Raw genomic sequence first — 23,123 nt, 5'->3', positions numbered from 1 at the left:
TTTTGATGATGTCTGTTTGCTTTCACGGTGGACTCAGAAGCCCCTGAAGTCTGAAACTTGCCCAGCAGGGTGAGCCTCGGCTAGCAGTTAGTTATCTTACTCTGAGAAGACACAAATCCATACAGGCTTCTTTCTTTTTGCATTTTGTAAAAGGTGATGTGTTACACAGTTCAGTTTTCCTTATTCTGTGAGACATTTCAGAGTAACTTATATGAGAATTGATACCAATAATAAAGACAGACATTGAGAAATCATGTGTTCGTATACTCACTGTAGCAAAATGGAGAGGTGGTCCTGTGTGGTAGTTGGGCTGGATTGTGGAATCACACAGCCCTGGATAGGTACCCTGGCCCCTGCCCCTTATTAGCTCTGTCATCAGGGGCAAGTTAGTACATGTAAAATCCTTAGCAAGTTGACAGGGCCTAATAACCCTGAATGTTAGTCACAACTGTTCTTACTTTACACACCCAAGGCATAGAATCGAAACTTTGTATGCTTCCAAGGATTGTAAGGTATATTTAATACCTACATTTGGGATAGTCTCAAATTACTATTGAAACCAAATAACCATGGACAGAAATAGAATAAGGAAGCCCTTAAAATATTTTTCTAAGCGTCTCCATTGTCACCTTTCATACAGATTTGTGGCCGAAGCCTAAATGTGCTGTTTTAAAGTAGTTCTTAGGAATTAACCAAGTATTTAAAATTTTTATTATTTTTGAATTTCCCACTGTAGTATTTTCAAATACAGCTTCATTGGGATGGTTAAGTGAAAATTCATGACCGAGTTTTAGAAGACCTTCAGTCCCTTTATGATAAGAGCATAAAATAAGAAGCTCTAAGTATAACTCTGTAAGAAAGATTTTCAGATACATTTTAGAAACTGGCAGGAATGACAATGAGCTTTATAACTGGCTTATCTCTGACATTTCATTAACTATGAAAGTGATAATGAGAACAATAAAAAAGGGACCATATAGAAAAGAGACTCAGACTCACCCCAGGAATACTAGTGGCAAAGCAGTTCCGAGTAATGACTGGGATGACAGTTGAGTGACTTTATTTTCTGACTCCGTTTCTATTCAGGCATCAATAGCTGGTAGCGCTATTGCCACGTTACAAAAAGAGTTGTCAACCACACCTTCTGCTCAGAAGGTCACCAAATCCGTGAAGGCACCTACTGTGAAGCCCGCTGAGGCTAGAGTGAGAGCAGAGCCCACCCCTTCACCCCAGTTCCCCTTTGTGGACACACCAGAAACTTTTAAGAGTCAAGCTGACATTGAGGTGAAGAAGGAAGTTGGGGTGAGCATCACTGGTGTCGCAGCCCGTGAAGAGCACTTCGAAGTACTGCACGAGCGTGAAGCCAAGGTTGGTCACCGGAGCGCCCGCTGTCTCTTGATCCATTCCTATGGAGGAGGGCCAGGCACTTGGCCAGTCTGTGCTACAGAAGTGGTCAGCCAGGTGTCCTGCCTTTCTCCATCACCATGCTCACACTTCATTTTATTGAGCATGGTGTGGGTCGGAGCTCTTTTTCTCAAGTTATTTTTATAATTTTGCATAGGCTAAGAGCTTATGAGGCTTCCCTTAATTTCCTGAGCATCTTGTAACATCCTTTGTAAAAATTGTAGGTAACAGAAACAGCAAGAATACCTGCACCTGTTGAAATCCCTGTTACTCCACCAACTTTAGTCTCGGTGAGTAAAGTTGATTGTGTTGGATCATATGCATATCTGATCAAATAATTTTCATATATGCAAAGATCAGTTTCTCAAACTGGAAAATTCCACGAGTGCATTTACAAGTACTAATTTTAAGACCACATAATCTTTGGCAAGGAGAGGGGGCATTCTGTGTGACAGCCATCAGTCATGTATTCAACAGATTTAATGAGTTTCTGTTGTGCATACGGCACTATCACAAAACCAGTCTGGCCCTCTTTGAAATCTTTGTCTTACTATCAGAGAAGATGTACGTAAATGAGCGTAATATAATGTAGAAGGTGATAAGCCCTTCAACAGAAGGAGCGTCTGGAGGAAAGCTAGATTACTTCCAATTGAAGGTAGCATGGAAAGCTTTGCTGAAGAGGCAGCGTCTGCTGCTGAGCCTTCAAGCTTCGTTAGGATTTGAATATGTGCAAAAAACAGAGGGTACAGAGTTGCCCCATTATATGGTATTAATACAGTTCTACCCTATGAACCTGGAAATGCCTTACATTTATTTCAGATTGGGGATATTCCAATTTCCAAGGGAGTTTCTCTACTAATATTTCTAGAGTCTTGATCTTAAGAAAGCATTTTATGACAATTAGAGTGTGCAAGGTCAAACCACCCCCACATTTGCTACAACGCATAGAGATGATTCATGAATATGCACATGTATCAATACTTCCTTTTTCTTCTCTCTTTAGGGCTTAAAGAACGTGACTGTTATTGAAGGTGAATCTGTCACCTTCGAGTGCCACATCTCTGGATACCCATCCCCAAAAGTGACATGGTACAGGGAAGACTACCAGATAGAAAGCTCCATTGATTTCCAGATAACCTTCCAGAGTGGAATTGCTCGTCTTATGATTCGTGAAGCCTTTGCAGAAGACAGTGGGCGATTTACTTGCAGTGCTGTGAACGAGGCTGGGACCGTCAGCACATCCTGCTATCTAGCTGTGCAAGGTCAGTGGCCACACCCCCACCAACCTTCCACACATGCCATCACTGTCGCCTGACACTGCTTTTCACCATACGGTGTCTGCACACCTCGTAATGGTGCGCCCTTTTGGAATTGAGGGGTTGATTAGGGGGTCAACTTAACTGTGATGCTAAGCAGAGGTCACTAATGAAACAAACTAAATATCTCACTTAACAAGAGAAACTTCTGTCTTCTTCTAGTGTCAGAAGAGTTTGAAAAGGAAACAGCTGTGGCTGAGAAAATTACCACAGAAGAGAAACGGTAACACATTTTTTGCTAATGAGTTTTGTTGTAGTACTGTTTTGCTTTTTCATTCCTTTCGTATTGGCAAATTGCAGTCCAGAAGCTAATATGAAGGGAATTCTCTTTCCAGCTTTGTCGAATCAAAGGATGTGGTAATGACAGACACTAGCATCACAGAGGAACCAGCAGGGCCTGGAGAACCTGCCGCTCCTTTCTTTATTACAAAACCAGTGGTGCAGAAACTGGTAGAAGGCGGGAGCGTTGTATTTGAATGCCAGGTTGACGGCAACCCAAAGCCCCACGTCTACTGGAAGAAGTCCGGTGTTCCTCTAACCACTGGATACAGGTATTTTGATGGCTGAATGATAGAGTTCTCTGTGATCTGTCTGATATGTATATGAAGCCAAGAGAGAAGTAGAATTTACCTACCCCACCATCCCTCAAAGGTAGGCTCTTTTGTTATGGAGCCTTCATAGTGTGCTTTGAGGTATCTTCATGTTTTCATACAAAGTCTTATTGAGAAACAAAGCTATGTGACAAAAGTGGATGGGTACATTTCTTTGTATTCTATTTTGATTCACTTATAGTGCTAGTGAAATGGAGAAAATGGTGTGGATTTTTACACACACAACATATTCTTCTAGAAGGGATTGGAAAACAACTTTCAGTAAAAATGCTTAGTAATTAAGCCACTAAAAGATAAAAGAAAAAGGGTCATGTAATGAAGAAGAAAGCTAGTTATACATGAAAATCTATGCTAATAAATTTGCTGCAATTGAATATAAAATTAGGTTTGAATTTCCTGCAACTTAAACAATCTAAAAATGTAGCCATCATATCTTGAGAAGAAATATAGTGTACCAAAGGCTTAATATTGAAATGTTTAAAGGAATTTATTGTTTTGATTATTCATTTGATCTTCACATAAAACAATGAATAAAATAATGAGCAAAGAGAAATATCTAAGTGTTTAAATGGCCTCATCATTTGCTAACATAAACACTGAAGCCCCTTATTTCCATACAGTTGATTCTGGTAGTATTATAGTCTGTTATTTATTTTAAAGAATATATATTACTATTATTTAAAATGAAAATTTTAACTTGCTTGGCCCACATTACTCATGCTCATGCATTTTCCTCAATTTTCAGCAATCTTATATTCTATGGTGGAGCTTAGTCCCATGTTTAGGATCACTGAATTTTATACCACAGATCCACATAAGGCTTACTTATGGCTGAATTTTTTGTTTGTTCATTTCCATAAAGATACAAAGTGAGTTACAACAAACAAACTGGCGAGTGCAAACTGGTGATTTCGATGACGTTTGCCGATGATGCTGGAGAATACACTATTGTTATTCGTAATAAGCATGGAGAAACTTCTGCATCTGCCTCCTTGCTTGAAGAAGGTGAGTGCAATTCTAAGTGGTTCCGTGTGCACAATAAGAATGGAAATGCAGGGAAGTAGCAGTGCCGTGTGATTGTCAAAAGGCCTGTTGCTATATCCTGGTTCTGATACTGGCTGTATCCCCATCTGACCCATCTCTTGGCCTCAGCTGTATAGGAAATATTTTAGATCACACAGCCTCCAAAGCCATACCAGTGCTAAACTTCGAAGGTTCTAACAATAGTTTCTTTTCGGTACATTTATTTCTAAGCATATAATGCCTTTGAAAATGCAGGGATTCTAAATCCAGTTGCCTTCCAGATCCAGACAGATATTAGTGATCGCAAGGCAGACAGTGGCAAACTGGAGAGAGTATACGCCCTGCCTCAAGGGGGCAGTAGCTCCCCAACTCCAGTACGTTGTTGCCAGGCATGCAGTACCAGGCTCAGTGTTGCTAGAGCTTACGATATTTTTTTTTTAACATCTTTATTGGAGTATAATTGCTTTACAGTGGTGTTAGTTTCTGCTGTATAACAAAGTGAATCAGCTATACATATACATACATCCCCATAATTCCTCCCTCTTGCGTCTCCCTCCCACCCTCCCTACCCCACCCCTCTAGGTGGACATAAAGCACCAAGCTGATCTCCCTGTGCTATGCGCCTGCTTCCCACTAGCTATCTACTTTACATTTACATTACATTTACATTTGGTAGCATATATATGTCCATGCCATGGAGCTTCTGATGTTTTAAAGAAAAGCTAGAAATCAGGATTTTCAATATTTATAAGTAATTTGAAAAAAAAAAGTATAATAACATTTAGGTTAAACAAAATTTATCTGTGGGTCTCCATTATCTTTGCCTAGATATTCACATTTATAGTGGGTCATCCACGTTCTGTCTCATTTGAGCTGCACAAAACTCCTTAGGGTTAGGATATTATCCCCATTTGGCAAAGCACTCAAGACCCAGGAAGATAAATGAATTGCCAGAAGCCACATGGCAAATTAGGAAGACCTCTAGGGTTGATCCCAAAGGACTGACTACTAATATAAAATTCTTTCTACAATAGTAGTGGCTGCCTTGACTTGTTAACGTAAGTTTGGGCTTGAAATTCAATCTAATTAGTCTATATTGAGCACTTTGATAGTAAAATTTGGCAGATCTGGCTTTTGGTTATCAACTTTCCATGGTGTAGGACTTGCTTGAATGAACAGTGGCATGAAGGCTTTTTCATAAGAACATTAAAAATTAACTTATGTTCTTAACTCCTAGCTGATTATGAGTCACTGATGAAGTCCCAGCAAGAAATGCTTTACCAGACACAAATGCCTGCATTTGTGCAAGAACCTAAAGTGGGAGAAATAGCACCTGGATATGTATACTCTGAATATGAAAAAGAGTATGAAAAAGAACAAGCCTTAATTAGGAAGAAAATGGCCAAAGATACTGTAATGGTCAGAACTTTTGTGGAAGACCAGGTGAGTATAACAATAATGACCAAGTAAATCACTTCATACATTATACTTTCCTCCCACAATGCCCCTCTTTTTGTTTGATATTTTCATTTTCAAGTGATAGGTCAGGGTTAGACTACTATAAACATGTCCAGGTTCACTGCTGACGAGGTTCCTTAATCTTCGTAACATGTTGCACATATGACTTTAGAAATAGGAATTACATATAAGCAGGAAAAACAAATACTAGCACAACCAAGTTCATTACTGCTAACATCTTTTCATTGGTAGGATGAACATCGCATATATAACCCATACTCTTAGAATGTCATTGACCCAAGACACCACAGCATGAACTGACAAAGATGACTGGAATGCAGATTTAAAAACAAAACAAACAATGACCCATCTAATTCTCACTGAGAAACAAACAAAAAAGCAAAAACAAAAGCCTTCTAGATTTTTCTTCCAGTTAAAAATTTTAATCAAACCTTATCTCTGAAATGAATACTCTTAAGGAATTTCTATCAGTCGGCATATATCTTTTTTAATAAACTGTCATCTTTTTCACTGCATAGGAATTCCATATTTCTTCCTTTGAAGAGAGACTTATTAAAGAAATTGAATACAGAATAATAAAGACTACATTAGAAGAACTTCTTGAAGAAGACGGAGAAGAAAAGATGGCAGTTGACATTTCTGAATCTGAAGCTGTTGAAGCAGGATTTGATTTAAGAGTCAAGAATTACAGAATTCTTGAAGGGATGGGTGTTACTTTTCATTGCAAGATGTCTGGGTATCCATTACCCAAGGTAAAATATAAACATTGATCATATATCCATGCCACAATAAGGACATAAATAGGTTACAGTATAACCATTTTATCTAAATTTTATTGACATATGCATGATATTATTTGCAGATTGCATGGTACAAAGATGGCAAGCGCATCAGACATGGAGAGAGATACCATATGGACTTTCTACAAGATGGCAGAGCTAGTCTGCGCATACCTGTTGTTCTTCCGGAAGATGAAGGCATCTATACCGCGTTTGCCAGCAATATTAAAGGAAATGCAATTTGCTCAGGGAAATTGTACGTGGAGCCCGCTGCGCCACTTAGTGCTCCAACTTACATGCCCACGCCAGAGCCAGTGAGCAGAATCAGGTAGACTCGTGATAATTTGTGTTGACTAGTATTGAAATTGTTTAAAACACCAGATATCTCTGTAGCAAATTGCTATTGTGTGGCAGAAAAAATTGAAGGATGAGATAGCACAGAAATTTGCCATTCGCAATACCGGCAGGTGCCCAGTTTTTATTTCTTGCCCCTATGTAAGCTGAGAAAAGCATTTTCATTGTGGAGCATATTATTTATTTTGCCAGTGCTGTAGCTAACGTAATGAAAGCTATAAAGGTTTATTTGACATCAGATTTTACATATGTTACCCTAATTTATACAACAACCTTGCCATGGAGAGATTATCATTGCTATTTTGGAAGTGGGAACACTAAGCTTCCATGACCCTGTGAAAATTGCCTTAGTTCACCCAGCCTGTGTGGTGGTGTCAGCACTTGAAATTCAGTCCACGCCAGTCTGGCTGCAGTGTATAGATGGGGTTTGGGATTTTTTCAAATATAATTTCTATGTTTTTCCTCTTCTGGGATAAAGAAGTATATTTTTCTTTTTCCATAAATGTATTCATGTGGTTGTTTAAGCAACTAGCATTTATTGAAATATTTTGGTAGTTGAATCAAAAAGGTTCGGTAACTAATTAAACCCAGTGGTGAGGGAGAGATGGCATTAAGGACCATTCTAAATGAACAGCATAGCTTTGGGGGCAATAATAATGTATTCTGTTTTGGATCCCAGCAAGTTTGAGGTACCTTTTAATACGTACACAAAGTAAATTCTAAAATAACATTAAGAAAGAGCTTTGTCTTGCTGAGTTTTCTCTATGCCTCATGAAAATATTCTGCTTTGCCTTTTTCTTTCAGGTCCATCTCTCCACGTTCAGTGAGCAGATCTCCGATACGCATGTCCCCTGCACGGATGTCCCCTCTACGGATGTCCCCTGCACGGATGTCTCCTGGACGTAGGCTGGAGGAAACAGATGAGTCACAGCTTGAGAGACTGTATAAGCCAGTCTTTGTGTTGAAACCTACTTCTTTCAAATGTTTAGAAGGACAGACTGCCAGATTTGACTTAAAGGTCGTGGGTCGACCTATGCCAGAGACCTTCTGGTTTCATGACGGTAAGTATAAGTTTTTGCTCAAAAATCATTAAACACAAAAGTAAGCTTATATGTGTGTCTAACAATTTAAAAATAACGATTTTAACATGTTTTCTTTTTTACTCAATTTTTTTACAGGTCAGCAAATTGTCAATGACTATACCCATAAAGTAGTCATTAAAGAAGATGGTACCCAATCACTAATTATTGTCCCTGCAACACCCAGTGATTCTGGAGAATGGACTGTGGTTGCCCAAAACAGGGCAGGAAAATCATCAATTTCAGTGATTTTAACCGTGGAAGGTATTTGCTCTGAAGATTAAAAAAGAAATTACCTTATCACCTGGGATATAAACAGGTAGTTCAGCCCTACTCACTCAGAATCATGACCTTTCTGTTTCAGCTGTGGAACATCAGGTAAAACCAGTGTTTGTGGAAAAACTGAAAAATCTCAACATAAAGGAAGGTTCCCCACTTGAAATGAAAGTCAGAGCTACGGGTAACCCCAACCCTGACATCATATGGTTGAAAAACAGTGAGATCATCGTACCTCATAAATATCCAAAAATCAGGTAAATTTGCTTGAAAAATAATAAAACTAAGCTCATTACACAAATCCAATAACCAAGGAAGCCACAACTACTTCTGTACTGATGATTAATTTTCCCACTTTTAACAGAATTGAAGGAACCAAGGGAGAAGCTGCCCTTAAAATTGACTCCACTGTCAGCCAAGACTCTGCCTGGTACACTGCAACTGCCATTAATAAGGCTGGCCGAGACACTACAAGATGCAAAGTAAATGTTGAAGTTGAGTTTGCAGAGCCTGAGCCAGAGAGAAAATTAATCATCCCACGAGGGACATATAGAGCAAAGGAGATTGCAGCCCCAGAACTGGAGCCCCTCCATTTGCGATATGGTCAAGAGCAATGGGAAGAGGGTGACCTCTATGACAAAGAGAAACAACAGAAACCATTTTTCAAGAAAAAACTCACTTCCTTAAGACTCAAGCGCTTTGGGCCTGCCCACTTTGAATGCAGGCTAACACCAATTGGTGACCCAACGATGGTGGTGGAATGGCTCCATGATGGAAAGCCACTGGAAGCTGCCAACAGGCTCCGTATGATCAATGAATTTGGGTATTGCAGCCTTGATTATGGAGTTGCATATTCCAGAGACAGTGGTATCATTACTTGCAGAGCTACTAACAAATACGGAACAGATCACACATCTGCTACCCTTATTGTCAAAGATGAGAAGAGTCTCGTGGAAGAATCTCAATTGCCTGAGGGGAGGAAAGGCTTACAGAGAATTGAGGAATTAGAGCGGATGGCTCATGAAGGTGCCCTTACAAGTGTGACAACCGATCAAAAAGAGAAGCAAAAGCCAGACATCGTCTTGTTCCCAGAGCCAGCAAGAGTACTTGAAGGGGAGACCGCCAGATTCCGCTGCCGAGTGACAGGCTACCCTCAGCCCAAAGTCAACTGGTACCTCAATGGGCAGCTCATCCGCAAAAGCAAACGATTCAGAGTTCGCTATGATGGCATTCATTATCTGGACATCGTGGACTGCAAATCATATGATACAGGTGAAGTCAAGGTCACTGCAGAAAACCCTGAAGGTGTGATAGAGCATAAAGTGAAGCTTGAGATCCAACAGAGGGAAGATTTTAGGTCTGTCCTTAGGCGAGCCCCTGAGCCAAAGCCTGAGTTTCACATACATGAACCTGGAAAACTTCAGTTCGAAGTACAAAAGGTAGACAGACCTGCTGACACCACTGAAACTAAGGAAATTGTGAGGTTGAAAAGGGCTGAAAGAATTACTCGTGAAAAAGTGCCTGAAGAGTCAGAAGAGCTGCGTAGTAAGTTCAAGCGCAGGACTGAGGAAGGCTATTATGAAGCCATTACTGCTGTGGAGCTCAAGTCTCGTAAGAAGGATGAATCCTATGAAGAACTTCTAAGGAAGACAAAAGATGAACTTCTCCACTGGACCAAAGAGTTAACTGAAGAGGAGAAGAAAGCTCTTGCAGAAGAAGGCAAAATCACTATTCCAACTTTTAAACCTGATAAAATTGAACTAAGTCCTAGTATGGAGGCTCCTAAAATCTTTGAAAGAATCCAAAGCCAAACAGTGGGCCACGGATCTGATGTACACTTCCGGGTCAGAGTGGTGGGGAAACCAGATCCTGAATGTGAGTGGTACAAAAACGGTGTAAAGATTGAGCGCTCTGACCGAATCTACTGGTACTGGCCTGAAGACAATGTCTGTGAGCTGGTCATAAGAGATGTGACGGCTGAGGACTCTGCCAGCATCATGGTAAAAGCCATCAATATAGCTGGGGAAACCTCAAGTCACGCATTCTTACTCGTCCAGGGTAATTTGAATTTCTTTCACTTGATGGATCTGTTTCTATTTAGCCATGAATATCCAGTAGTGTATTTCTTTTTATTTTCTTTTCCCATTATCCAAATTGTGAATTTAATGTGCTTTTTTTTTTCCTTTTTCTTATAGCCAAGCAATTGATCACTTTCACACAGGAATTACAAGATGTTGTTGCTAAGGAAAAAGACACCATGGCAACATTTGAATGTGAAACCTCAGAGCCATTTGTCAAAGTGAAATGGTATAAGGATGGCGTGGAGGTTCACACGGGAAATAAATATAGGATGCTCTCTGACAGGAAAGTTCACTTCCTCTCCGTCCTGACAGTCGACACATCTGATGCTGAAGACTATAGCTGTGTACTTGCCGAAGATGAAAACGTAAAAACAACGGCTAAACTTATTGTCGAAGGTAGTAAATAATGATTTCATTCCTAAGTTTTAAAGTCACCCTTAGTATGTGATAAAATTAGCTATGCAATTTTCACTTCATAAAATGAGTTACTTGGGAATTAAATATAAGCTCCATAGCAAGACTCATGAATTTATACTGGTAATTAAGAATATTGACAATTTGGGTTTTTTATTTTTATTTTTTTTGGCTGCACTGTGCGGCATGTGGGATCTTAGTTCCCCGACCAGGGATCGAACCCGCACCTTTGGCAGTGAAAGCGCTGAGTCCTAACCACTGGACCACCAGGGAATTCCTGACAATTTGGATTTTGAAAAGCAAGGTCATTCTGATATCTTGCTTTTAAATTTTTTATTGAAATATAATTCTGTGCTTTAAAAATACTTTTTAAATTAAAGTAACTCCTTTTAATTGACAATTTATTTCTCAGTCCAGCAGTTAAATATTAAGAATATTCCTGATAGTATGGGGGGTGGGGGGCGGGATAAGAGATTTACAAGGAATTTTCTCTATCCTAAGTCTAGATGCATAACTCTCCAGGGAAATTAACTTCTCCTTCTCTTATGCCTCAGGTGCAGTCATTGAGTTTGTGAAAGAACTTCAGGACATAGAAGTTCCAGAATCATTTTCAGGAGAGTTAGAGTGCATTATAACCCCGGAAAATATAGAAGGCAAATGGTATCATAATGATGTGGAGCTTAAATCCAATGGCAAGTACACAATTACATCTCGCCGTGGACGTCAGAACCTCACAGTCAAGGATGTGACCAAAGAGGACCAGGGAGAATACAGCTTTGTTGTCGACGGGAAAAAGACAACCTGTAAACTAAAGATGAAACGTAAGCCTTCCCCTTCCTGTCAGCCTGCAGTGAGCATCACTATGGCTTATTGATAATAAATAATCATAACATTCTTTTTTCTCCCCATATTTCACAGCCCGCCCCGTTGCTATCCTACAAGGACTCAGTGATCAAAAAGTCTGCGAGGGTGACATTGTTCAGCTTGAAGTTAAAGTCTCCTTAGAGAATGTGGAAGGTGTCTGGGTGAAGGATGGCGAAGAAGTGCAGCCAGGCGACAGGGTTCACATTGTGATAGACAAGCAGTCACACATGCTGCTTATTGAAGACATGACTAAGGAGGATGCTGGACATTACTCCTTCACCCTTCCTGCCCTTGGACTGTCAACCAGTGGGCGCGTCTCTGTCTACAGTGAGTGCGACTTACATAGTCTTGTTGTATGCTGTCAAGTGAGCACACGTTTCCAACAACATTTGTATTCACAATTCTTTTGTGTGTGTGTGGTTTTGCAGGTGTTGATGTGATAGCCCCTCTAAAAGACATTAACGTGCTTGAGGGCACCAAGGCTGTGCTCGAATGTAAGGTCTCGGTCCCTGATGTGACTTCTGTTAAGTGGTACTTAAATGATGAACAAATCAAGCCTGATGATCGCGTGCATGCCATTGTCAAAGGCACTAAGCAGCGACTTGTGATTAACCGGACCTATGCTTCAGATGAAGGTCCTTACAAGCTGATGGTTGGCAGAGTTGAAACCAGCTGTGATCTTTCTGTAGAAAGTAAGAATTGTCCCATGTCACTTAGTATTATTTTAAGCATTCTATTTTCCCAGTATAATAGTAACCAAGTGATTATTTTATTTTTCCCTCCAGAAATTAAAATTATCAGAGGTCTTCAGGACCTTACCTGTACAGAGACCCAAAATGTGGTCTTGGAAGTTGAACTGTCCCACTCAGGAATTGATGTCTTGTGGAATTTTAAGGACAAGGAAATCAAACCCAGTTCTAAATATAAAATTGAAGCTCATGGAAAAATATATAAGTTGACGGTTCTAAATATGATGAAAGACGATGAAGGGAAATATACATTTTATGCTGGAGAAAATATGACATCTGGAAAACTTACCGTGGCAGGTTAGTACATTAATCATTTAACCTAAGTTCTTATGTAGGGCAGTTGTTTTAACTTAAGAAATCATTGCTCATTTCCTCCCAAATTCCCACCAGTTTCCCACTTCCTTGCCTCTGCTTATGCTGTTCTCAAAACCAATAATACCCTTGACACTATTCCCATCAGGCTAAATTCCAAATGTTCTTCCAGGAAGTCGTAGCTCAAAAGCCATCTCCTTTGTGAAGCCTTCCTTGATCTTCCCATTTGTAGAAGATCTTAATACTCCAACCTCAGGATCACTTTATGTGTGTTTCTTTCATGACCCTGACTCATATACTTGTTTTATTCCCCGTTTCTTCTTCCCACACCTGAGTAGATGCTCCCCAAATGTGGAATTGCTTCTTTCTCATCTTTGTATAGTCCAATACGTTGCACATGATAGATTGATGAGTTAACGTTTGGACTGAGTTTTATTTAAACTCTCCTACTGTAAAGATGTATTTCTTTTTTTTTTATTGCTCTTGTTTCATTCACTTTTGTTTTCTTTGTTCCCTTCATACTTTATAATTAACCCAATGAATATTTTAAAAATATACCTCAATGTATGTGTCTGTGTGTCTCTTGTGAAATGAAGTAGACCATTCTCAGCAGAAGCCACCAGCTTAAAAATGAAGAATCAAAAGTCTAAACCAACTGTAAAGAAAAAACTAGGCATCATCATTCATTTGTTTGGTACATAACAATTTAGGTTTTGAGGAGATTAAATTGTGCAATCCGTGGTATATAAGCAAGTCAAGTGGGAATAGTGTCTTCTTTGGTATGAAAATTTCATGGTTTATACTTTATTACATTATAAGATTTCCTCAAAGATTTGACCATGAAAAAAACTTCTGAAACAGAATTTTAGATTCTGAGCTTTGATATGTTTAATATAAATTACATGTTTTTAAATGTGTGGAAACAAGAAAAAACTATGAGCCTCTATGGATTTCACCCAACATTTTTAAAGTACCTGCCATTGGCCAGATGCTGCTAGGAACTCAGGATACAAAAATGAATATGGCATGATATTTTTTTTGAGGAATTCACAATATAGAGAGGGACAGATACATTATCAACTAACTTGATGAAGGAGTAATTATTTCTGCCAGTGGATGATGGCATTGGAGGCAATGGGGGAAAACTTTGTAGAAGAGAAGACATTTGTCAAAACAGTGATTTTTTAGTATATAGGAATCCCTAATCTTCTAGAAACATTGATGACTATACATTTTGTTCAGCAAAATTTTTTCCAGTCAGATATTAGATGTATTTTCAGGAAATCATCCTTAGAAGACTAAGCAGAATGCTTTGAGGAAGGAACTGAGTTACGGGCCGTCCATGAGGTGTGCTTCACATTAAGGTTCTTATAGTTCTGTATAACCTAACAGTTGCTTTTCCTTTGCAAAACCTTTCTGATTCCAGTAGTTTCCCTGGTTATCAGTGATGCATACTTAGAATGAGGGGTTTCTGTGATACCTTCTTAAAGTACGTAAAAATAATCTTATTAGACATTTCATGATGTTCAGAATCATGTTTTAAAATTTGATGTTTTATATTTAATTGTGCAAAGATTTTTCTATTGTATAAATATTTTTAAAAGACTCACACTTGTACTTCTCTTGTTCCAAAGGGGGTGCCATCTCCAAGCCACTCACAGATCAGACTGTAGCTGAATCCCAGGAAGCTGTGTTTGAATGTGAAGTTGCCAACCCAGATTCCGAAGGAGAATGGCTGAAGGATGGCAAACACCTACCACTGAGTAAAAACATCAGAAGTAAATCTGATGGCCACAAAAGGAGGCTTATCATTGCTGCCACCAAACTAGATGACATTGGAGAATACACCTACAAGGTGGCCACTTCCAAAACATCTGCCAAACTTAAAGTTGAAGGTCAGTGATAGAATAACAGATTTATCCACTAAAAAATCGTATTATATTTTTGACAGTTATTCTAAAAGTCAAATGGTATAATCATTTTGGATGCCATAAATCCACATTTCATAAAATCATTATAAACTCTCGAAATTTCTTTCTGAGCCATGTACCACAAGGTGCAAAATTGCTTATGAGTTAATGTGAAGAAGCCACGTCTTAGGTTCCAGCTCTGTGGAGCAGCAAATTAGATGCTCTCAGTCCATATTCTTCTTTCACTCTTCTCCAATCCATTGATTAAGTTATTAATATACAGCTATGCAAACTACATCTCATTCAAGTATAGAAAAGACATTATACAAGGTACATTTCAAACTGGACCCCAGGTTTTCCTGAATAATCTCGAAGTGTCTTTTAAAAACTCTAGAGATGCTGCATAACTGCAAATTCTTTGATAACCATTCTTTTGCAATATGACCCGGTGACAATCTTATCTGGGACTTCTCTTACCTGAATGGTATCATCTTTATTTTCTAAACAAATCATAAATTTGTCTTCAGCTGTGAAAATTAAGAAGACTCTGAAGAACCTCACGGTGACAGAGACGCAAGATGCTGTTTTCACTTTGGAGCTCACACACCCTAATGTAAAAGGTGTCCAGTGGATCAGAAACGGGGTTGTGCTGGAATCCAATGACAAGTACACTGTCTCAGTCAAAGGGACAATTTACTCTCTGAGAATTAAAAACTGTGCCGTTGTGGATGAATCTGTTTATGGCTTCAAGCTTGGAAGGCTGGGAGCCAGTGCCAGACTGCACGTTGAGAGTAAGTTGACTTAGAAACACTTTACACGTAGCCAACTCGTGGTTACCATGAAGTTAACCATATCACTAAATGGCTTCAACTTTCCTCATTAGCCGTCAAAATCATTAAGAAGCCAAAGGATGTGACTGCCTTGGAAAATGCCACCGTTGCCTTTGAAGTTAGCGTTTCCCACGACACAGTGCCAGTGAAATGGTTCCACAAGAATGTGGAGATTAAGCCGAGTGACAAACACAGGCTGGTTTCAGAAAGGAAGGTCCACAAACTGATGCTGCAGCATATTTCCCCCTTGGACGCTGGGGAATATACAGCTGTGGTGGGGCAATTGGAATGCAAAGCGAAACTATTCGTGGAGAGTAAGTATGAGGCAACCCCTGTGGCATTTCTAGGTGATCTCCATGTATTCATTCGTTTGCTCCATCTTTTTTTTTACAATAAAATATATTAACCGAAGTGTTCTCTGATTTCCCCAAGCATTACATATTACAAAAACCATGAAAAACATTGAGGTACCTGAGACCAAAACTGCCTCCTTTGAGTGTGAGGTCTCCCACTTCAACGTGCCTTCCATGTGGCTAAAGAATGGGGTGGAGATTGAAATGAGTGAAAAGTTCAAGATCGTGGTGCAGGGAAAACTCCACCAGCTGATCATCATGAACACCAGCACAGAGGACTCAGCAGAATACACATTTGTCTGTGGCAATGACCAAGTCAGCGCCACCCTGAAAGTGACCCGTAAGTAAAATATATATACAAATATATATATATATATATATATACACACACACACACACACACACACAGAATATCCAGTAGACTCATTGTTATTCCATAGCCTATACTTTTTCTTCCTGACCAGTTACCTTGATTGAAACATCTACTGTGTCCACACTGAGTTAGGCATCTGGATACAATTTTTGATTAGGGTAGCATTGAAAGGCTACCTATAAAGATGCTCCATTGTCTATCTCTTACTTTTTCTGTTCCCCTGTCACTTGACATTGTCCTGTAGAGGGGTACCTGGAAGGTATCATGGCTCATCTCTCTGAACTGTGATACCTAAACAGACCTACTAAGAACATTCCAAGTTTTCATTCTGTGCCTGTTATAACCCACGTCGTATTGACACAAAATCTCCTTGGGTGTATTTCCTTCCCCCTTTGCAGCAATCATGATTACATCCATGCTGAAGGACATCAATGCTGAAGAAAAAGACACTATTACCTTTGAGGTAACAGTGAACTATGAAGGCATCTCTTACAAATGGTTAAAGAATGGTGTGGAAATCAAATCAACTGACAGGTGCCAGATGAGAACCAAAAAGCTCACCCACTCACTGAACATCAGGAATGTTCACTTTGGGGATGCTGCTGAGTACACCTTTGTGGCTGGAAAAGCTACCTCGACAGCCACTCTTTATGTGGAAGGTATGGTTTCATAAATGTCATATCCATAAAAATAAATGGCAAACACACTATATAAAATGTTAGAGCATCAGCTAATGAATGGATAAATAAAATGAGGTATATCCACGCAATGAAATATTATTCAGCAATAAAAAGGAGGTACTGATACATACTACAACATGGATGAACCTTAAAAAACTTTATACCAAGTGAAAGAAGCCAGTCACAAAGAACCACATATTGTATGATTCCAGTTATAGGAAAAGTTCGGAGTGCACAAATCTGTAGAGACATAGATTGGTGCCTAAGTCTGAGGGGAGAACAAAGGGAGGGGTCTGGAGGGTGATGGCTAAGGGGTACATGGTTTTTTGGGGGTAATGAGAATGCTTTGAAATTAATTACAGTGATGGTTGCACAGCTCTGAATATACAGAAAGACACTGAATTGTATACTTTCACTGGGTGAATTGTATAGTATGTGAATTATATCTTAGCAAAGCTGTTGGAAAGATTAATTTTTTTACATGCTGTTCTCCAGCTCGTCATATAGAATTTAGGAAACACATTAAAGACATTAAGGTTCTCGAGAAGAGGCGAGCCATGTTTGAATGTGAAGTTTCTGAACCTGACATCACTGTGCAGTGGATGAAAGATGGCCAAGAGCTACAGCTTGTGGACAGGTCCGTTGGTTTGTTTGCCACATCCCAGTGATTCCCAGTTTCCTTTGAGTCATCATACGTTAAACCTCAATTTCCCTTTCTTCCATAGAATAAAGATACAGAAGGAGAAATACGTCCACCGCCTTCTGATCCCATCCACCCGGATGTCTGATGCTGGGAAGTACACAGTGGTGGCTGGAGGCAACATGTCCACTGCCAACCTCTTTGTAGAGGGCAGAGACGTTCGCATCCGAAGCATTAAAAGGGAGGTTCAGGTAATTGTCCACATGCTGAATTTTTGGAGTAGTCATCAGTAGCTCCTAATCTATCATTTTGTCACTTAATTTTTTTAACATATTTATTGGAGTATAATTGCTTTACAATGGTGTGTTAGTTTCTGCTGCATAACACAGTGAATCAGCTATACATATACATATGTCCCCATATCCCCTCCCTTTTGCGTCTCCCTCCCACCCTCCCTATCCCACCCCTCTAGGTGGACACAAAGCACTGAGATGATCTCCCTGTGCTATGCGGCTGCTTCCCACTAGCTATCTATTTCACATTTGGTAGTGTAGATATGTCCATGCCACTCTCTCACTTCGTCCCAGCTTACCCTTCCCCATCCCCGTGTCCTCATAGAGAATGTCACTTAATTTTTTGACTTTTAAATTTTCTAACCACAGTCTTCTAAAAAAATGAAATCAGCTTATCCCTACCAGCTTACACTCTTGTGCTGACTGACATCAACTTAGTCACAGTTTCCTCTCGCTTAGGGAATAAGTGTATCCTTCGCAGCTGTCTAAATACTTTAATGAAAGCAGCTGTAGACTTCACTGTCAAATGGCCACTTACCCAAGCAACATCAACCCTAAAGGAACTAAAATTTAAATTGTGGTGTTCGCACAGCAACTGGAATTAAGGGAATTCAGAACAAGGTGGCATTTTCTCAGAAGCCTTCTACCTTGGAGAGGCAGCTGTGTGGGGACTTGACTGGGAAAACTCCCTCCGAGGTCCAAGAGGAAGACCAGTTTGAGCAAAGCTGGATTCCTAGCAGGGATACTGAGCAAACACCTTTGCTCTTGACTGCACATGTACGGCTTGTCCTCATGGGTGCCAGTCTTCCCACGTGATGTAACGGGGAGATAACATGTGAAGAGAAGTATCACTTGAGCTCATGTTTATCATATTGCTCGTCCAAGGAGAGCCAGGCATTACATTAGGCCAGAGTGAAAAAGCCTTCGATGCATACTCAGATAACCCACATATGTCCTGCATCCTTTATTGACCAATTCTGAACCTTGATTTTGCCACTTTTAAAAATGAGGATAATAGTTCCTACCTAGCCTACAAGGTTCACATCATATGAAATCACATTGAATAGTAACTTAAAAGAACTTTGTCAATGATAAACAGCCTTCAGATGTAAAGTGTCATTATCTCTTTTTTTATTTTTATTTTATTTTATTATTTACTTTTGGCTGTGTCGGGTCTTTGTTGCTGCGCGCAAGCTTTCTCTGGTTGCAGTGAGCGGGGGCTACTCTTTGTTGCAGTGCACAGGCTTCTCATTGCAGTGGCTTCTCTTGTTGAGGAACACAGGCTCTAGGCACTCGAGCTTCAGCCGCTGTGGTGTGCAGGCTGTAGTTGTGGCACATGGGCTTAGTTGCTCCATGCCATGTGGGATCTTCCCGGACCAGGGATTGAGGGATTGAACCTGTGTCCCCTGCACTGGCAGGCGGATTGTTAACCACTGCGCCACCAGGGAAGTACCGCAAAGTGTCATTATTTCTGTTATGATTAACTAAGGAGCAAACATTTAAGGATGAAATCATTGCCTCCGTGCAAATGTAAGCAAAAGAAGTATGGGCACCTTTTGTCCAAGGATATGCAGGAAAACTTAGAATGTGCTATAACCAGTCAACTTTCTATATCATAAAATATAGGTTTGACATGCTCTTCAAATGAGCTGTTTTGGAAACAGGTTAAAACCGAAAGGACACCAGGGCTTCAATTTTCTTTTCCTGTTGCTCCATTAAAAGGTTATTGAGAAACAACGTGCTGTCGTTGAGTTTGAGGTCAATGAAGATGATGTAGATGCCCACTGGTATAAAGACGGCATTGAAATCAATTTCCAAGTTCAAGAACGACACCAGTATGTGGTGGAGAGAAGAATCCACCGGATGTTTATCTCTGAGACCAGGCATAGCGATGCTGGTGAATACACCTTTGTGGCAGGAAGGAACAGGAGTTCTGTTACCCTCTACGTCAATGGTAGGTAGAGATATTAACATATTTTGTGCATCCATCTGTAATAATCCTCCCTTTCAACTTACTGAAGTTCTGGTAGTTTCCAGGCAATTTCTCAAGAACCCATGGTACTCATATGTTTGAAGTCATTACATTTATTTTCATATTATACCCGTGGAAATGGGATGGTAGCTGTTAAAAGGACAAAGATGTCATTTCCAGAAGGCACCTAATGGCTAGATCCTTATTTAGTTTGGTCAACATTATTGAACATCCACTGTATGTCAATTATAACAGACCCCAAATGGGTTTCTAGGTACGGTTTTCAGCTGTTCTAGTTCTCTGCCCTTGGCCCTAACTGCTTGAATACTAGTAGCACTACCAAGTGATGGGGCATTTCCAGCCTCTGTTAGGGCATGCCTGGGAGAACCTAGGAAGCCACAGGTGAGCTCCATGCCCTAGGACCAGAGTCTGACTTTAGTGGGGGATTCCATATGCTACCAAGTCCTCAGAGGAGCACCATTAAACCATCCACTTTCCTCATTAGAAACCTTAGAGCTGAATCTGCGGCTGGTCTAGATCCATTCCTGTCCTGACCTTGGGTCCTACCTGTCTGAACACATACCCCTGAGACAGATCAAGGAACAGTAAGAGTAATCTCAAGTTTCATAAAAATGAACCATATTGCCAACATCCCCTTGGTCCCTAGAAGACCAAATGGTCATGGTATCCAGTTATTATTATTTCTATATTAGTGGTAGAGAAACTGAGGCACAGAGAACTAAAGGTCTACCCATATGGCTGTGTCAGAAATCAGCCTCACAGAAGTCATTTCTCCCCATTTCTTGGTTCCATGAACGACCCAGTTTCCCTCAGTCATCACAACACCAAGAATATGTTATAACTAGCATAACAGGAAAGCTGAATTTTTTAAAAAATTACCTAATTGCCTTTAGATCTAAAATGACATTCATTCATTCATACATACTGATTGCACTTCACTGGCCCCTGTATATTAAAAAAATGACTATTACATATACACAAATACCTGAAAACCGAACCTGAATGGGATGAGCCACCTCACCACATGATTTGCCCAAACGACTGTTAAAAATAGGTAACATATGGAAGTGTTCTAGCATTCTTTAGAGGACTGTCCATTGCCACCCTGATCCAGATCCCAGCCAGGAAAGGGGTGACCGTGTTATGCTGAAAAACTCAGCACTCCCAGCATCACCCCCACACACACACCAAACATCAAAAGTATCTCCCTCTACTTAGGGACAAAATTCCAATTTTTTTTCCTTCTTAGCACAAAGAATGTTCTAATATTCTGAGGCAAGTAAAGATATCACCATTCCGAAGTTTTGTTTCGGGGTGCATAACCACCTGGCAACAAATTAACGTAGATTTTCCTATGCTTTCCTGTGTTTTCATGGGCTATTTGTTTCTTTTCTTCCCAGCCCCAGAACCGCCCCAAATTCTGCAGGAGCTCCAGCCTGTTACCGTGCAATCTGGCAAGCCCGCCCGCTTCTGTGCTGTGATATCTGGCAGACCACAGCCCAAAATTTCCTGGTACAAGGAAGAGCAGCTGCTTTCCACTGGTTTCAAGTGCAAATTCCTTCACGATGGGCAAGAGTACACACTTCTGCTCATCGAAGCCTTCCCAGAGGACGCGGCCGTCTATACCTGTGAAGCCAAGAATGACTATGGAACCGTCACTACCTCAGCATCGCTCTCTGTGGAAGGTAGAAATGCCTTGCTACTTCTCAGCTTAAAGTAAAACCTAGGAAACCCGCTTTTGCATCCTCCCAGGGCATTTAAAAATACAGCTTGGAGCTCCTAAAAGTAGATTGCTACCTAACTTAGAAACTTTGAAAGGGCTCCACTGCCAGATAAATTAAGAGAACTCGGCATGCTTCATTCTGTGAGGTCTGTAGGCTGACTTACTCCTGACAAGTCTTGTGGTCCCTTCCTTTAGTTCCAGAAGTTGTGTCTCCTGATCAGGAAATGCCAGTTTATCCTCCTGCCATCGTCACCCCACTTCAGGACACCGTCACTTCTGAGGGACGGCCAGCCCACTTTCAATGTAGAGTTTCTGGAACAGGTAGGTTTATAAGCAAAGGTAGAGTTGCTAATATTTAAAAAGAATGATGTGAGGAAAAGGTTTTCTTACCTCTCATGCATAATTTGAAGTTTCATGGGCATCTTGCAGAAAACTTACTTAGATTATTGAATTGAGAATTAGATCAGTGTTTTCCACTACTGGACTGTACACCTAAAAATGGTTAAGGTGATAAATTTTATGTTATGTGTTTTTTTTAACTACAATTTTAAGAAAAAGGAATGAGTTCAGTGTTTTTCAATGTTTTAAACTTGAAAAATGTCATGTTTTCTTTATGATTGTAGTTACACTTTTGTTATCTCTTGAAAAAATACGACAAAACCTACAATTATTATTAGATTAATTATAATGGCATCTACATATGTTTTAAGAGTCCATTTATATGTAAGACGTTCAGTCTATGGACAGTGCTTGTGTGAAAAGCCATATCCCTTTGGAAGGTGGTATCCTGTAGTGGACAAAAGTGGGGGCGTTATGATCAGAGAGGTTGGATTTGAGTCTTGGCTCCACTCTGTGACCTTCGGCAAAGACCTGATTTCTCTGGTTCTCTTTCCCTCATGAATAAAGTGAGGATAATATTGCATTCAGTCTTAGAATGTACATTTCATGAGGGCAGGGATTCTGTCTTAGTACCGAGAACATGGTGCCTGAAAAGCAGTAGCTACTAGAAGGAAAGCTCTGTGAAAGCAAGGGTGGATCCTTGTCCTAGAATAGCTCCATACATAGTAGGTACTCAGTAAGTAATTGTTGATCGGACAAAAGAATGCTTGTTAAATGGCTGATATCAATCGCTTCAGATCATTGTCATGATTATGTCAGCTAACCCACATCAGCACGTATCGCAGCGCCCCTCATACAGTAATCCCTCCTTCTGTTAGCTGTTAGGATTTTTAATTGGTGCATGTTTCCCAGAACCACCAGCCCCTCCCCTCACCCCAGGAGTCTGACCTTAGTAGAATGAGACAAAATGTTTAGAGCCATTTCTAGCCAATGATGATTGTAGACCTACCTCACATAGGGACAGGGTAAATCAACCTTATCCCGAACGAGAATCACTCCCTCATTTGCTTGACTGTTGTATACCACCACAAAGGGAAATTCTCCAGGCTCGGGCATCTCACAGCACTCCTAATAAACATTTGCTTTGCTTATTGTGCTTCTCCCATTAGGTTATGGCCAAGTCTCTGCCTTGCCAAGAGCCGTTTTCTTAAGCAAGTTAGCATTTCAATTGGGCTTCTATCACCTAGT

The 23,123-nt window shown here is 40.2% G+C and overlaps 1 protein-coding gene across 1 annotated transcript in view; it reads left to right on the top strand.

Moving 5' to 3' along the window:
• The window catches only part of LOC309809376 (titin), a 299,194-nt gene that overhangs the window by 36,475 nt on the left and 239,596 nt on the right, over positions 1 to 23,123 (top strand). Inside the window, exons 14-41 of the mRNA XM_082630429.1 lie at positions 1,087 to 1,368; positions 1,629 to 1,694; positions 2,408 to 2,666; positions 2,883 to 2,943; positions 3,056 to 3,271; positions 4,194 to 4,336; positions 5,592 to 5,797; positions 6,352 to 6,585; positions 6,696 to 6,940; positions 7,771 to 8,027; positions 8,145 to 8,309; positions 8,410 to 8,578; positions 8,686 to 10,379; positions 10,517 to 10,798; positions 11,371 to 11,637; positions 11,735 to 12,007; positions 12,109 to 12,372; positions 12,466 to 12,726; positions 14,376 to 14,636; positions 15,179 to 15,442; positions 15,535 to 15,795; positions 15,914 to 16,174; positions 16,606 to 16,866; positions 17,383 to 17,524; positions 17,613 to 17,778; positions 19,543 to 19,774; positions 21,214 to 21,498; positions 21,732 to 21,857. Of these exons, the coding sequence (XP_082486555.1) occupies positions 1,087 to 1,368; positions 1,629 to 1,694; positions 2,408 to 2,666; positions 2,883 to 2,943; positions 3,056 to 3,271; positions 4,194 to 4,336; positions 5,592 to 5,797; positions 6,352 to 6,585; positions 6,696 to 6,940; positions 7,771 to 8,027; positions 8,145 to 8,309; positions 8,410 to 8,578; positions 8,686 to 10,379; positions 10,517 to 10,798; positions 11,371 to 11,637; positions 11,735 to 12,007; positions 12,109 to 12,372; positions 12,466 to 12,726; positions 14,376 to 14,636; positions 15,179 to 15,442; positions 15,535 to 15,795; positions 15,914 to 16,174; positions 16,606 to 16,866; positions 17,383 to 17,524; positions 17,613 to 17,778; positions 19,543 to 19,774; positions 21,214 to 21,498; positions 21,732 to 21,857 (7,603 nt within the window). The remainder of the gene's footprint in view (positions 1 to 1,086; positions 1,369 to 1,628; positions 1,695 to 2,407; positions 2,667 to 2,882; positions 2,944 to 3,055; positions 3,272 to 4,193; positions 4,337 to 5,591; positions 5,798 to 6,351; positions 6,586 to 6,695; positions 6,941 to 7,770; positions 8,028 to 8,144; positions 8,310 to 8,409; positions 8,579 to 8,685; positions 10,380 to 10,516; positions 10,799 to 11,370; positions 11,638 to 11,734; positions 12,008 to 12,108; positions 12,373 to 12,465; positions 12,727 to 14,375; positions 14,637 to 15,178; positions 15,443 to 15,534; positions 15,796 to 15,913; positions 16,175 to 16,605; positions 16,867 to 17,382; positions 17,525 to 17,612; positions 17,779 to 19,542; positions 19,775 to 21,213; positions 21,499 to 21,731; positions 21,858 to 23,123) is intronic.

The sequence above is a fragment of the Mesoplodon mirus genome, assembly GCF_964341445.2.
Source record: "Mesoplodon mirus genome assembly, chromosome: 8".
Taxonomy (NCBI): domain Eukaryota; kingdom Metazoa; phylum Chordata; class Mammalia; order Artiodactyla; family Ziphiidae; genus Mesoplodon; species Mesoplodon mirus.
Note: the sequence above shows the minus strand (reverse complement) of the source record. Positions and strands in the feature narration are given on the sequence as shown.